The sequence below is a fragment of the Xenopus laevis genome, chromosome 6L (assembly GCF_017654675.1).
Source record: "Xenopus laevis strain J_2021 chromosome 6L, Xenopus_laevis_v10.1, whole genome shotgun sequence".
NCBI lineage: Eukaryota > Metazoa > Chordata > Amphibia > Anura > Pipidae > Xenopus > Xenopus laevis.
The window spans coordinates 3,987,830-4,003,122 of record NC_054381.1 but is presented as its reverse complement, the minus strand read 5'-3'; the positions used below and the strand labels follow the sequence as shown (position 1 = coordinate 4,003,122).

At 43.8% G+C, this 15,293-nt stretch overlaps 1 protein-coding gene across 1 annotated transcript; it reads right to left on the bottom strand.

Moving 5' to 3' along the window:
• Window positions 1–646: 646 nt before the first annotated feature.
• LOC108719526 (gastrula zinc finger protein XlCGF26.1-like) lies at window positions 647–10,167 on the bottom strand. The gene is made up of 5 exons (XM_018268437.2): window positions 9,910–10,167; window positions 8,514–8,604; window positions 7,144–7,251; window positions 4,536–4,622; window positions 647–2,440 (listed from the first exon to the last, which is right to left on the bottom strand). Exons 2-5 carry the CDS (start codon window positions 8,593–8,595, stop codon window positions 786–788), a joined length of 1,932 nt encoding a protein of 643 aa, XP_018123926.1. The 5' UTR covers window positions 8,596–8,604; window positions 9,910–10,167; the 3' UTR covers window positions 647–785.
• Window positions 10,168–15,293: the final 5,126 nt, after the last annotated feature.

Here is a 15,293-nt window from a genome sequence, read left to right as displayed (position 1 = left end):
AAATTACAATCCCCGGAGAACAGAGGTGGGTTTACAGATAAATGTTTAAAAAGAGAAGCATTCTCCACCTTCTGAGCACATGAATGGTTTCTCCTTAGCATGATGGTGCTTTACACAGCTAAGGTTACTCCTCTGTGTGAATTTAAAGGGATTCTGTCATCATTTTTATGATGTATTTTTTATTTCTAAATGACACTGTTTACACTGCAAATAATTCACTGTACAATATAAAATGTCATTCCTGAAGCAGCAAGTGTATTTAGTTGTAATATTGGTGTGTAGGTGCATCTCAGGTCATTTTGCCTGGTCATGTGATTTCAGAAAGAGCCAGCACTTTAGGATGGAACTGCTTTCTGGCAGGCTGTTGTTTCTCCTACTCAATGTAACTGAATGTGTCTCAGTGGGACCTGGATTTTACTATTGAGTGCTGTTCTTAGATCTACCAGGCAGCTGTTATCTTGTGTTAGGGAGCTGCTATCTGGTTACCTTCCCATTGTTCTGTTGTTTGGCTGCTGGGGGGAAAGGGAGGGGGTGATATCACTCCAACTTGCAGTACAGCAGTAAAGAGTGACTGAAGTTTATCAGAGCACAAGTCACATGACTAAGGGGAACTAGGAAACTGACGATATGTCTAGCCCAGTGTCAGATTTCAAAATTGAATATAAAAAAATCTGTTTGCTCTTTTGAGAAATGGATTTTAGTGCGGAATTCTGCTGGAGCAGCACTATTAACTGATGTGTTTTCTCATGACAGTATCCCTTTAATGATTGATATCAAGACGACGTTTAGGAGCAAACGGTTTCGCACACTCTGTTGGTCTGAAGGTTTTTCCCTTTGTGAGTTTTAAGATGCATATGAAGGCTGCACTTGGTAGAGAAGCTTCTCCCACATTCCGTACAAAGGAAGGGTTTTTCCCCTGTGTGAATTCGGATGTGGATGTCAAAGCGGCTCTTGGCAGTGAATCCCTTCCCGCATTCTGTGCACACGAAGGGTTTCTCCTGTGTGTGCCTCTTGTGATGTCTCTGTAGCTGAAGTTTATTCCTAAAGCCCTTCCCACATTCCATACAAGTGAAAGGCCGTTCTCCTGTGTGAAGCCGGACGTGGCTCTCAAACAGAATCCTTTTAGAGAATCCCTTCCCGCATTCTGGACACATGAAGGGTTTCTCCTCTGTATGGACCAACTGATGTCTCTTCAACTGAAGTTTCTTCCTGAAGCTCTTGCCGCATTCCGTGCACGTGAATGGTTTCTCCGCTGTGTGGACTATCTGGTGGCTTTTCATGTTGGACTTTGAATTAAAGCTTTTGCCACATTCCTCACACGTGTGAAGTTTGGGCCCAGGGCCGACACAACTATTCTTATCACTATTATAGTGGGTCTGGAGAGATTCCTTCGCAGCAAAGGCTATTCCACATTCGACACATTTGAAACGTTTCTCGCCCGTGTGAACCCTATGATGGCTGATGAGCGAGCTCTTGGTGGCGTAGCTTCTGCCGCAGTCTGCACACGCGTATGGATTCGAATTTGTGTGAATTCTCTGGTGGCTCTGAAGGTTGCCCTTTTCAGCAAAGCATTTGCCACATTCTGTACAAGTGAAAGGTTTCTCCCCCGTGTGGGTTTTAAGGTGACATTTAAGGCCTCTCTTTCGAGAGAACCTTTTCCCGCATTCTGTGCATGCGAATGGTTTCTCCCCCGTGTGCGTCTTCTGGTGCTCCTGTAAATGATGTTTAATATGGTAGCTCTTCCCACATTCTATACAGATATAAGGCCTCTCTAGAGCTCTTACATGTGCTTGTCTACTGGTGAAACTACAATCCCCAGACGGGGTACAGATGTGGGTGAGCAGGTCGTTGTTTACAGAGAAGCATTCCCCGCATTCTGTGCACATGAATGGTTTCTCCCTTGCATGAACCTTACGGTGGTTATAGAGGTTGCTCTTAGAACGGAAGCTTTTGTCGCACTGTGTGCATGGGAATGGTTTCTCCCCTGTGTGGATTTTATAGTGGGTATCAAGACTGTTCCTTAGAGCAAACTCTTTCCCACATTCTGTACATTTGAAAGGTTTTTCCCCGGTGTGAACTTTCCGGTGCAGACGAAGGCTGCCCTTGTTACAGAAGCTTTTCCCACACTGTGCGCAAGTGAAAGGAGTTTCTCCCGTGTGAAGTCGGAGGTGGCACTCATACGCTCTCTTCGTTGGGAATCTCTTGCCACATTCTGTACATGTGAATGGTTTCTCCCCAGTGTGGACCATCTGATGACTCTGCAAATGGGGTTTATATCTGAAGCCCTTTCCACACTCTGTACACGTGAATGGGTTCTGAACTGTCTCTTCCATCTCATGTCTCTCTAAACAGTATTTCTGGCTTTGGCCACAGGTGTTGAACTCATAGTCCAAGTTAGTCAGTGGCTTCTGGACCCAAGAGCTCCGTAATGTCTCATTGTCTGTAAAGAGAACATTGCAGGACAGAACTTAATGTCATTAGTAACACACAAATGAATAAGTAACACAAATAAGGAAATAGTATTTAATAACGATAGGTACATTTCACTAGCCCAGTACAACACTGAAGCCAATCAAATGTTGGATCTCTGAAGATGTCTCATCTGAAATGTCCTAAAGCACATTTGTGTATTTGCACTAGGGATGCACCCAATCCACTATTTTGGATTCGGCTGAACCCCCGAATCCTTCACTAAAGATTCAGCCGAATAACGGACCGAATCTGAATCCTAATTTGCATATGCAAATTATGGGTGGGAAGGGGAAGACATTTTTTACTTCCTTGTTTTGTGACAAAAAGTCATGCAATTTCCCTCCAAGACCCTAATTTGCATACGCAAATTAGGATTTGGATTCGGTTTGGCCGGGCAGAAGGATTCGGCCGAATCCCGAACTGAATCCTGGATTCGGTGCATCCCTAATTTGCACAGTGTTAATAAATGGGTCACCATCTTTTTGGACGGTAGATGATGAAACCTAGTAGATTAGGTGAATTTAGGTAGATCTGTCCTTAGCACAAAGGAATATCTACGCTGGAATATATTTATGGTCTGTATCTCTCTATATACAGGCAATGAACAAAAGGGGAGGGGACACATGTCCGCACCAATAAGAGTTTGATGTATGGCCCTTTAAAGGGATTCTGTCACAGGAAAGCCTACGTTTTTTCAAAATGAATCAGTTAATTCTGCTGCTCCGCTATTCTGCACTTTTCAAAAGAGCAAACAGATTTTTTTATTTTAAATTTAGAAAGCTGAAGTGGAGCTAGACACGTGGTTAGTTTCCCAAGTGCCCTCGGTCATGTGACTTAGATGCTGTGTAACTTGTTGTCATGTAAAATCATGACAGAATCCCTTAAACATAGCACAGCAGGTTTCTAGATTCCTTCTTTTTGATCCGAAACTGTGGGACAAACCCCCTCATGAGGGCTCTGGGTGCAAAGAAATGAGGGGGCAGAGGAAAGTGTGGCAATTATAGGTATAGGCAAGCAAGTATTATGTCCTGCATCCAATTGGTCCTGACAGATGAAGGAAACCTCCTCTCCCAAAGACAATGAAGTGCACAACAATACCTGCCTCTTGATGTGTTTGAATCACTGCATGTAAAACAAATTGTATGCAGTGACCGGGTAATCAATGAAAAAGTATAAGGAGACGTTTCCGTGCGATTACCCTGGCGAGTAGCGGCATGTATTGTCAGTCGCTTCATCGTGGCAGAGGAGATTTCTCACTCATCGGTGAGGCGTCCCCATTGGTCAGGGCCCTAAAAGTAACATAGTAAGTTAGGATGAAAAAAGAAACACGTCCATCAAGTTCAACCTTTCTAGATTTAAGGTGCAGGATATGTTGATGCAAAACAGCCCTAATACTCTAGCCCAGTGTAACTGACCCACGGACTTTTTTGTGTGTGTAATTTAGAAACTCCAAAACAATTTCCCTCAAGTTTCCTTATAGCCAACAGCTCACGTATCAGAAAACTGAACCGCGTTTAGACGTTCGCTATTTCCATTTCTCCAAAGCCCCTGGGGTTGTTCACCTTTAAATTAACTGTTAGTATGATGTAGAGAGGGATATTCTGAGACAATTTTCAATTGGATTTAATTTTTTATTATTTGTGGTTTTTGAGTTATTTAGCTTTTTTATTCAGCAGCTCTCCAGTTTGCAATTTCAGCAGTCTGGTTGCTAGGGTCCAAATTACCCTAGCAACCATGCATTTATTTGAATAAGAGACTGGAATATGAATAGGAGAGGCCTGAATAGAAAGACGAGGAATAAAAAGTAGCAATAACAATACATTTGTAGCCTTACAGAGCAATTGTTGTTAGATGGGGTCAGTGACCCCCATGTGAAAGCTGGAAAGAGTCAGGAGAAAAAGGCAAATAATTCAAAAACTATAACACAATAAATAATAAAGACCAATTGAAAAGTTGCTTAGAAATAGCCATTCTATAATATCCTAAAAGTTAACTTAAAGGTAAACCCTCCCTTTAAGGAAGGAGACATAATGATGTTACAGACTGAATCCTTGGCTACTTACCTCCATCACTTCCCATTGGAGTCACATGATCTTCATAGTCCAGATCTTCTTCCTTTATCTTTATCTGTAATATTTCTGGTTCTGCTTCTGCCAATGGGTATTATACAGTGTTAGTAATGTTACCAAATCATGTGAAAAGCAAGAGAAATGACCGAGAAATGCTGGTGAAATTGCTGCACTAATTGTATATAATAAAAGCTTTAATAATGATTATAATAAAAAATAATCCCCCAAAACCCAGCCTGGAGTTAAACACTAACTACTTACCCCAATCAGTAAGTGGCACCCCTCAAGCTTTACACTGGGGTGAGATGATCATTACAGTCACTTGCGTGAAACAGGGCCCCCCCCCCCCACCTCTGCTGCCGAATTTGATAGGTAAGTATCCAGCAGCAGGGGAAGTGGGTGTTTTTTACCATATTTTTTTTGGAATTTTTTTTTTACCATATAGGCATCTGAGGGAGGTCCCCTTGAGGGCAGAGACACATGGTCAGATTTGGGGAGATTAGTCGCCCGGCCTTCCCCTGACTTCCCGCCGGCGGGATGGCACTCGAAGCGCTTCATTTTCCGAAGTCCTCACTGGGAAACTTCGGGTGACTTCAGAAAATGAATCGCTCCGAGCGCCATCACACCGGGGATTTACATTCTAGCCGGCGGGATTTGAGATTTGGTGCCGGGAATATATATTTAAATAAATATTGCCCTTTTACATCTCTTGCCTTGAACCATCATGTCACGATGGTCTCTGTGTTGCTGCAGAAATCACCTGACCAGAAATACTGCAGCTCTAACTGTAACAGGAAGAGATCACCTGACCAGAAATACTGCAGCTCTAACTGTAACAGGAAGAGATCACCTGACCAGAAATACTGCAGCTCTAACTGTCACAGGAAGAGATCACCTGACCAGAAATACTGCAGCTCTAACTGTAACAGGAAGAGATCACCTGACCAGAAATACTGCAGCTCTAACTGTAACAGGAAGAAGTGAGGAAGCAAAAGACGCAATTCTGTCTGTTAATTGGCTCATGTGACCTAACAAGTATGGTGTGTTTTTGTTCACCGTGAATCGTACGATCCCAGGGGGCGGCCCTTATTTTTTAAAATGGCAATTTTCTATTTATGATTACCCAATGACACATACTACTAATTAAGTATATTATTATGAAAATGGTTTATTTACATGAAGCAGGTTTTACATGAGCTGTTTTATTCAATATCTTTTTATAGAGACCTACATAGATCAGGGGTATAGTTTTACTTTAAAGCTACGGCCCTAGGTACAGGCTCTTGAATGCTTATATGGTAAATCCGCCTGTGCTACCAGCAGAATACTCAGAGCCAGTCTACCTATTTGTTATTACAAGCGAGGCCATTAGTCTCTGACAGCCAGTAATTGTATAACTAAATGGAAAGCAGATGCCCCGACTATCAATACGACAGAGCTGCACCGAACTGAGAAACGTCTCTACATGAATTAGCGGTGCCCCAATAAATATGGGAAAACATGGAGAGGCTCTGGGGGTTAAAGACCCTACACGTATTTGTTGCCATGGGGACACAACATTGTCGGTAGTGCATTAATCAATATATAAAATAATGACGACTGAGTTCTGTGGGTACAAATGTTCTTGCAGCACTTTTTTTTTTTAATAACTGGCTGCAGAGTTGTTGGTATGACCATGTTTTGTCTGTGTATCCACAATTTGTTATTTGCACTATTATCATTTGCACAATCAATGCAAGTATGGTTGCCACTTTTTCCCCTCGTACAACTCCTGGGGGAGGCGGGGTTGTGATGCAGTGGGAGGGGCAATCGGCCGATTGTCGCATCAATCTCAGGAAACCCTGCCCAATGGCAACCGTAAATGCAAGTGATGCACAGACACAAGGGGGCAAATTCACTACGATTCGTAGTTGCGCTAGCGTCTGCTTCGCCGCACTTCGCCAGGCATATTTTCGCCAGCGCTACTCAAATTCACTAAATTCCGAAGTTGCGCTCAGGGGAAGCATAAGGTTGTGAAGTTGCACTAGCGTTAATTCGCAAAGTGAAGTTACGCTAGCGATGGTTAATTTGCATACGGCGCCAAATTGAAGTTACAATGGAGGAATATGTAGCATCACTACACAAGCCTGGGAAACCTTCATTTTATTTTGCCCTACACATGTGCCCACTGTATAGTTAAGTTGCCATGAGTTAGGAAATGTAGGGGGGAAGGAGGGGAGCCCCAAAAAAAATTTCAATCTTTTTCAGCCTTTCTCCCATAAAAAAAGAAAAACCGCCATCATTTTTTGGGACTTTTGAAGCAATCCCTATCTACTCTATTGCACTTCGCCTGGTCTGAGGTGGCGAAGGAAGTCTGGCGTAAAAGGTAGCGTTCAGGAAAATGCACGCGTCAGTGAATTTGTGTAGTTACGTCCGTTGTGCAAATTCGCCAGGTGTAAGGGTGTGAAGTTACACTAGCGAAGTTACGCCAACGTTCGTTAGTGAATCAGCAAATCAACTAAAATGCACTATGCTAGAGAATTAACGCTAGCGTTAGGCGCTTCATCCTTTAGTGAATTTGCCCCAAGGAGACACACCGGGGTCACAATCAGCGGCTACTTACCCCCATCACTAAGTGGCTCAGATGAGCTTCCCATTGGGGTCAGACAGTCTTCACAGTCAGACTCTTCTTTCTTGATCTGGATTATTTCTATTTCTACCTCTGGGGAACCTGCCAATATGTTTCACAGTGTCAGAAATACAAATATATATATAAAAACTTCATCACGACACAAATAATAACTATCCAGTGTTTCTGACCCAGCAAATATCTGTTTTATATCCGCCATCACAACACGGTGTCCTAGTATTAAAGGGGTTGTTCCCCTCTGAGTTAACTGTTAGTATGATGTACAGAGGGATATTCTGAGACAATTTGCAATTGGTTTTCATTTTGTATTTGTGGTTTTTGACTTATTTAGCTTTAGCTCTGAAGTTTGAAATCTGGCTGCTATGGTCCAAATTCCCCTAGCAACCAGGCTTTGATTTGAATAAGAGACTGGAATATGAATAGGAGAGGCCTGAATAGAAAGAGGAGGAATAAAAAGTAACAATAACAATACATTTGTAGCCTTACAGAGCATTTGTTTTTTTGATGGAGTCAATGACCCCATTTGAAAGCCGGTAAGAGTCAGTAGAAGAAGACAAATAATTCAAAAACGATAAAACACAATAAAAAATGAAGGCCAATTGACATGTTGCTTAGAATTGGCCATTCTATAACATAGTAAAATTTAACTTAAAGGTGGACCACCCAGGCCCAGATTTGTGGTGAGGCCACAAAGGCCCGGGCCTAGGGTGGCAAAAATGACTCAAAGCCAGTGCTCCGGCGATTAAAAGTGCGCTCGCTCACGCATCATGCAGCCATTGGGGAGCGTGTGCAACAGAAGAGGCTGGTGCTAGGACCATGCAGCCTTGGGGAGCCGCTACACAAAATCTGGCACTGGAACCACCCCTTTAACCTCACCATGTCTGCAGCAGAGCAGGCTGGGCACCTCTATTTAATAGAATAGGAATATATACAGTATATATATATATATATATATATATATATATATATATATATATATATATATACACACACACACAATACACAAAAGCCATGAATATCTTGTAAATTATATCCTTATAAACGGTGAGTAGTGATGTAATTTGCCACATGACTCACTGAAACTTGTGTATTATAATAAATAAAGTACCCCCAGTTGTAAAATATAAGGATATTAGAAGTTACCTCGGAGTTCCATGACCTGTATAACTCGGCCTTCGGCCTCGTACTTTTATATGGTCATGAAACTCCTCGGTAACTTATAATATCCTTATATTTTACAAGAGGGGCTACTTTATTCACTATATAAAAGTAAGAAGGTTGCGGCACTCACAGGGTTTGAGCTTCAAAAAAAAAAAAAAGAATATTTCTCAAAATCTACTCACCGGTCACAGGAACTGGATCCTCCTCCATCTTTACTTGCGGCAGGAGAGTGTGAGCCTGGGGTACAGCACTGGGCAGCGGCATCTCTAACTCCTGCCAAGAAGGAATGAATAACAGACACTTTGTACAATACACAGTTTACACTACTATACACAATCTACAAGAACAACACTTCTGTCCCGGATTTATTTTAATTACACTAAGGGCACAGAGGTGTCTGGGTTACTTGGTGGTTTAGGACCCTTTATTTTTGGGGGAAGCATGTGGGTAAAGTCTGGGTCTGCTTAGAAACCAAAGTGCTACAATTAAGTTCTGTTCATAATAAAGAAATATGAATTCATTTATGTAGGGTGCAGAAAAAAAGACATCTTTTTACTTCCATGCAGAACTTCTTCTACATTTTGTATTAAACAAAGTCACACTCACTTTGAAACAAGTGTTTCCACCTTCTTTGGAAGAAAATACCGGCCTTAGCCTTGTGTTATATCCACACTCACACTCACACTCACACTCACACTCACACAGTACAACTACAGACAGGAGGAAGACAACTAGACTAGAATCCTAAAGCTGGGAAGCTAGAGACAGAGATTCCTCACAGGAATAGTTAGAATTAATAATATCTTGCATGGACACAATTAACCCCCGATCCCACTATCAGTCCCTGCAGCAGCATTAACCCCCAGTCTCCCCGCTCTATCAATCCCTGCAGCAGGATTAACCCCCAGTCTCCCCTCTCTATCAGTCCCTGCAGCAGGATTAACCCCCAGTCTCCCCTCTCTATCAGTCCCTGCAGCAGGATTAACCCCCAGTCTCCCCTCTCTATCAGTCCCTGCAGCAGGATTAACCCCCAGTCTCCCCTCTCTATCAGTCCCTGCAGCAGGATTAACCCCCAGTCTCCCCTCTCTATCAGTCCCTGCAGCAGGATTAACCCCCAGTCTCCCCTCTCTATCAGTCCCTGCAGCAGGATTAACCCCCAGTCTCCCCTCTCTATCAGTCCCTGCAGCAGGATTAACCCCAGTCTCCCTCTCTATCAGTCCCTGCAGCAGGATTAACCCCCAGTCTCCCTCTCTATCAGTCCCTGCAGCAGGATTAACCCCCAGTCTCCCCTCTCTATCAGTCCCTGCAGCAGGATTAACCCCCAGTCTCCCCTCTCTATCAGTCCCTGCAGCAGGATTAACCCCCAGTCTCCCCTCTCTATCAGTCCCTGCAGCAGGATTAACCCCCAGTCTCCCCTCTCTATCAGTCCCTGCAGCAGGATTAACCCCCAGTCTCCCCTCTCTATCAGTCCCTGCAGCAGGATTAACCCCCAGTCTCCCCTCTCTATCAGTCCCTGCAGCAGGATTAAGCCCCAGTCCCACAGACAGTACAGGAGGAGGAGGAGGGAAAATGACTTACCCAGTAGATGAGGCTGGAGATGTGAGTACAGGGGATGGGAATGTCAGGAACAAAGGAAAAGGGAGTTACAAGCAGCAGCGGGGGACAATTCCCAGTCTGTTTCTTCAAATCTCAGCTCTACCCGGGCTGTGCATGGAAAGCTGCTACAAAACATCTAAATCTGATATAAACAATGAGGCAGAGACCTTCCTAAAGAGCCTTGTAAGCGATGCACCATGTAAACCGGAAGTTAAGGACAGCACAGGAAGTCCCGCCTTTAGGCTATAGAAAGGAGCAAGCCTTACACTGATACCAAAAGAGCATGCCCAATGGTCTCTGTTGTTCATAGGAAATGTTACCAACTGATAGACGACCGCCATGTTTTTGGTGGTCAAATTATATTTATGCAGTTATTTTTCAACAGTTAATATTTAATTTTCCTAATCTGTTCTACATTTGTCCCAGTAATTAAACGACCTCCTACCTCATATATCACACCTGCTGAAGGAATAGACCACTGCAGTCCCATAGTCTCCCCTCTCTATCAGTCCCTGCAGCAGGATTAACCCCCAGTCTCCCCTCTCTATCAGTCCCTGCAGCAGGATTAACCCCCAGTCTCCCCTCTCTATCAATCCCTGCAGCAGGATTAACCCCCAGTCTCCCCTCTCTATCAGTCCCTGCAGCAGGATTAAGCCCCAGTATCCCCTCTCTATCAGTCCCTGCAGCAGGATTAACCCCCAGTCTCCCCTCTCTATCAGTCCTGCAGCAGGATTAACCCCCAGTCTCCCCTCTCTATCAGTCCCTGCAGCAGGATTAAGCCCCAGTCTCCCCTCTCTATCAGTCCCTGCAGCAGGATTAACCCCCAGTCTCCCCTCTCTATCAGTCCCTGCAGCAGGATTAAGCCCCAGTCTCCCCTCTCTATCAGTCCCTGCAGCAGGATTAAGCCCCAGTCTCCCCTCTCTATCAGTCCCTGCAGCAGGATTAACCCCCAGTCTCCCCTCTCTATCAGTCCCTGCAGCAGGATTAAGCCCCAGTCTCCCCTCTCTATCAGTCCCTGCAGCAGGATTAACCCCCAGTCTCCCCTCTCTATCAGTCCCTGCAGCAGGATTCAGCCCCAGTCTCCCCTCTCTATCAGTCCCTGCAGCAGGATTAACCCCCAGTCTCCCCTCTCTATCAGTCCCTGCAGCAGGATTAACCCCCAGTCTCCCCTCTCTATCAGTCCCTGCAGCAGGATTAACCCCCAGTCTCCCCTCTCTATCAGTCCCTGCAGCAGGATTAACCCACAGTCTCCCCTCTCTATCAGTCCCTGCAGCAGGATTAACCCCAGTCTCCCCTCTCTATCAGTCCCTGCAGCAGGATTAAGCCCCAGTCTCCCCTCTCTATCAGTCCCTGCAGCAGGATTAAGCCCCAGTCGCACAGACAGTACAGGAGGAGGAGGAGGAGGAGGAGGGAAAATGACTTACCCAGTAGATGAGGCTGGAGATGTGAGTACAGGGGGTGAGAATGTCAGGGACACAGGAGAAGGGAGTTGCAGGGAGTTACAGGAAGCAGCAGGACACAACTCCCAGCCTGTTTCTCAATGAGTCCCCTCACACCTCAGTTCTATCTGTGCTGTGTACAGGAAGCAGTTGGATGGCAGCTACATCTGATAGAAACCAAAAACGTGCAGGACAGAAATTCAGACATCTCTGTAAATATGAGACTGTATAAAACAGAATGTGTAAATGAGGATCCAGAAGTCCAGGCCTCACATTGCAGTAAGGAGAGAGCTTTGTAGTGATGAGTAGCAGGCACGTTTGCCCCAGCAGCAAACTAAAGAATAAAGTATCTATCCCTGTACTAATGACAAATAAAGATAGTCCTGTGTTCTTAGCAAAGAAGTGACAGCGGCCATAATGTTGGTGGGCAGTGTATTTTTTTCCACTGATTTATATGGACGCGTAGCAGTTTGAGCCCCAACTGTCCCACATGTCTCTCCCTCACTTCACTCACTGCAGTTACCAATGTTAAACCAAACGATCCAGGATAAATGGACCCCTGACATTATATTGTACCTGCTGATGTTCCATTATCTCCTGACACAACAGGAAGTGCAAATGGAAGGCTGAAGATGAGAAGATAACTGTGTTTTCCCCCAATGTGTTGAAGGAGACATACTCTATACATTATGTGCTAAAGCCTGTGCACTTATATGAAAATGAAAGATCTGTCTTTATCATATTATTTTTCAGGTAAAATTTCTGTGAAAAATCCTGAAAACTGCACTGGATCCACCCCTTCCTGCCACTTCCTGTCCAAGACACTGCTCTGTCTAGAGGCGCTGCCCACACTTTCCTATTGAGAAACTATAGGGCAGGGCCACCATCAGGGGTACTGCTGTACCTTGCCCAGGCCTGAAGAGGGGTCCGGCTGTGCTGCACTTCTCAAAATAGCCAGGCCCCCCTTGACAGAAGTTGTGCCACCTCTCCTGAAGTCCCGAACAGCCGAACAGTCCCAAAAAGACCAGAAGTAACAAAACCAGTCAAAATTGAACTCCTGAAGCGGCGAAAAGACCTGAAGTCACGAAAACAGCAGAAATTGACGTCTTGAAGCAGCAGAAAGACCCAAAGTCACGAATACAACCAAAATTGAAGTCCTGAAGCGGCGCAAAGACCTGAAGTCGTGAAAACAGCTGAAATTGAAGTCCTCAAGCAGCGGAAAGACCTAAAGTCACGAAAAGAGCAGAGATCGAAGTCCTGAAGAGGCGAAAAGACCTGAAGTCGTGAAAACAGCTGAAATTGAAGTCCTGAAGTGGCGAAAAGACCTAAAGTCACGAAAAGAGCAGAAATTGAAGTCCTGAAGAGGCGAAAAGACCTGAAGTCGTGAAAACAGCCAAAATTGAAGTCCTGAAGCAGCAAAAAGACCCAAAGTCATGAAAACAGGCGAAATTAAAGTCCTGAAGCGGCGAAAAGACCCGAAGTCACGGAAACAGCAGAAATTGAAGTCCTGAAGCGGTGAAAAGACCCGAAGACACGAAAACAACCAAAATTGAAGTCCTGAAGCGGCGAGAAGACCTGAAGTCGTGAAAACAGCAGAAACTGAAGTCATGAAGCGGCGAAAAGACCGGAAGTCGTGAAAACAGCCAAAATTGAAGTCCTGAAGCGGAGAAAAGACCCAAAGTCACGAAAATAACCGAAATTGAAGTCCTGAAGCAGCGGAAAGACCCGAAGACACGAATACAACCAAAATTGAAGTGGCGAAAAGATCTGAAGTTACAAAAACATTTGAAATTTAAGTCCTGAAGCGGCGAAAAGACCCAAAGTCACGAAAACAGCAGAAATTGAAGTCCTGAAGCGGCGGAAAGACGAGTTCAATTCTACTGAACACCAATGTTTTTTTTTTATTTTTTTAATCCTCTGACCACCAATGTATTATTTAAAACTCTATAGGCCCCTGCCACCAATGTTTTTTTTAAAAAAATATTCTCCTGAAGCGGCGAATAGACCTAAAGTCACGAAAACAGAAACTGAAGTCCTGAAGCAGCGAAAAGACCCAAAGTCACGAAAACAGGCGAAATTGAAGTCCTGAAGCGGTGAAAAGACCCGAAGACACAAAAACAACCAATATTGAAATCCTGAAGCGGCAAAAAGACCTGAAGTCGTGAAAACAGCCAAAATTGAAGTCATGAAGCGGCGAAAAGACCTGAAGTCGTGAAAACGGCAGAAATTGAAGTCATAAAGCGGTGAAAAGACCGCAAGTCGTGAAAACAGCCAAAATTGAAGTCCTGAAGCGGCGAAAAGACCTGAAGTCGTGAAAACAGCAGAATTTGAAGTCCTGAAGCGGCGGAAAGACGAGTTCAATTCTACTGAACACCAATGTTTTTTTTTTATTTTTTTAATCCTCTGACCACCAATGTATTATTTAAAACTCTATAGGCCCCTGCTAATAATGTTTCTTTTAAAAAAATATTCTCCTGAAGCGGCGAATAGACCTTAAGTCACGAAAACAACAGAAACTGAAGTCCTGAAGCAGCGAAAAGACCCAAAGTCATGAAAACAGGCGAAATTGAAGTCCTGAAGCGGCGGAAAGACGAGTTCAATTCTACTGAACACCAATGGTTTTTTTTATTTTTTTAATCCTCTGACCACCAATGTATTATTTTAATAGGCCCCTGCCACCAATGTATTTTTTAAAAAAATATTCTCTGGGGCCACAATTGTTTTTTTACTTGTAAGGGGGGTCCTGGTCACCTAATCTAATTATGTATTTTAATTTGTAGGGGGGCCTCACCACCAACTTTAAAAAAAAAAAACTTTTATGGGGGGCCCTGGCTCCACGGTTTTTTTTTAACTTATAAGGGGGCCCTGACCATCAATAGCTTTTTATAACTTGTGTGTGTGGAGGAGGGGGTACCTTTTCAGTGCTGATGTTTGTGTAGTCTTTTAACTGTGGTGTGGAGTGGGCGGGGCTCCGTGATTTCTAATGGCGGCCCTGCTGGCAGGGCACATGTGGGAGCTTCTCTTCATGATGGTGCCAATATCAGTCGTATCGTGCCTGACTTTATTGAGGCCGCTCTCCTGCCTGTCCTGATTGCATTACACATAACTACCTTCCCTGCTCTCCTTCACTGAAGAGAAAAAAAAGAAAATCTTTAAATAAAATAAATAATTTCCAGGCAGTTTATGGAACATAATTACAATATCTGTAGAATTATATGTATTATAAACACAGTCATGAAGCTCTGCAAAATTGTATTATGTTGCTATACTGTTACTGCACTTCACTATGTAGAGTACAGACAGGAACATGGGAGGGGTTTTCCATGCCAGTCACTACTATGACCACTTCCTGCGGGGGAAGGAAGAGACACTCCTGCCCCTCATTTCAGCCTGGACACCGAAGAGAAAGTATTTCTGAAGCTCTGATATCATGATATTTTTAGGTGGTAAAATGCTTTCAAAATGTTTTCCTTCCCCCACATCATTACATATTTGTGTAAGAATGAATTAATTTAAATCACTTAAAGGAGAACTAAAGCCTAACTAAAGCACTACTACTGCTGTTTCCCGTATCAAACCCTTCTCTCTTGTGACTCCTTATATTTGGAATGTCATTCCTGAATGTCTCAGGAGAGAATCCTCCTTCAGTGTTTTTAACAAAACTCAAAGACTCCCTCTGGGAGCACCTGGATAACAGCTGAACTGGCACTTATATAACAGTGTAACAAACTGTAACCCACAGCACCTTAATACCCCTCTGAATTGTGTCTGTATGTTACCCTCCCATTTAGACTGTAAGCTCTATGGGGTAGGGTCCTCTAGCCTTTTGTTTCCTTGACACTGAGCACTTAATCTGTATTGTAATTATATTTTATATTTGTGTGAATTGTATTCTAATAATGCACTTATTGTTACTTTTTATTCCAA

What these genes read in the sequence shown, in the direction of transcription:
- LOC108719526 (XM_018268437.2), bottom strand. Translation starts at nt 8,595, where the DNA reads ATGCCGCTGCCCAGTGCTGTACCCCAGGCTCACACTCTCCTGCCGCAA. An exon ending in GGATCCAGTTCCTGTGACCG is followed by an intron (nt 7,252 to 8,513) that starts GTGAGTAGATTT and finishes ACATATTGGCAG; the next exon opens with GTTCCCCAGAGGTAGAAATA. An exon ending in TCCAATGGGAAGTGATGGAG is followed by an intron (nt 2,441 to 4,535) that starts GTAAGTAGCCAA and finishes TTCTCTTTACAG; the next exon opens with ACAATGAGACATTACGGAGC.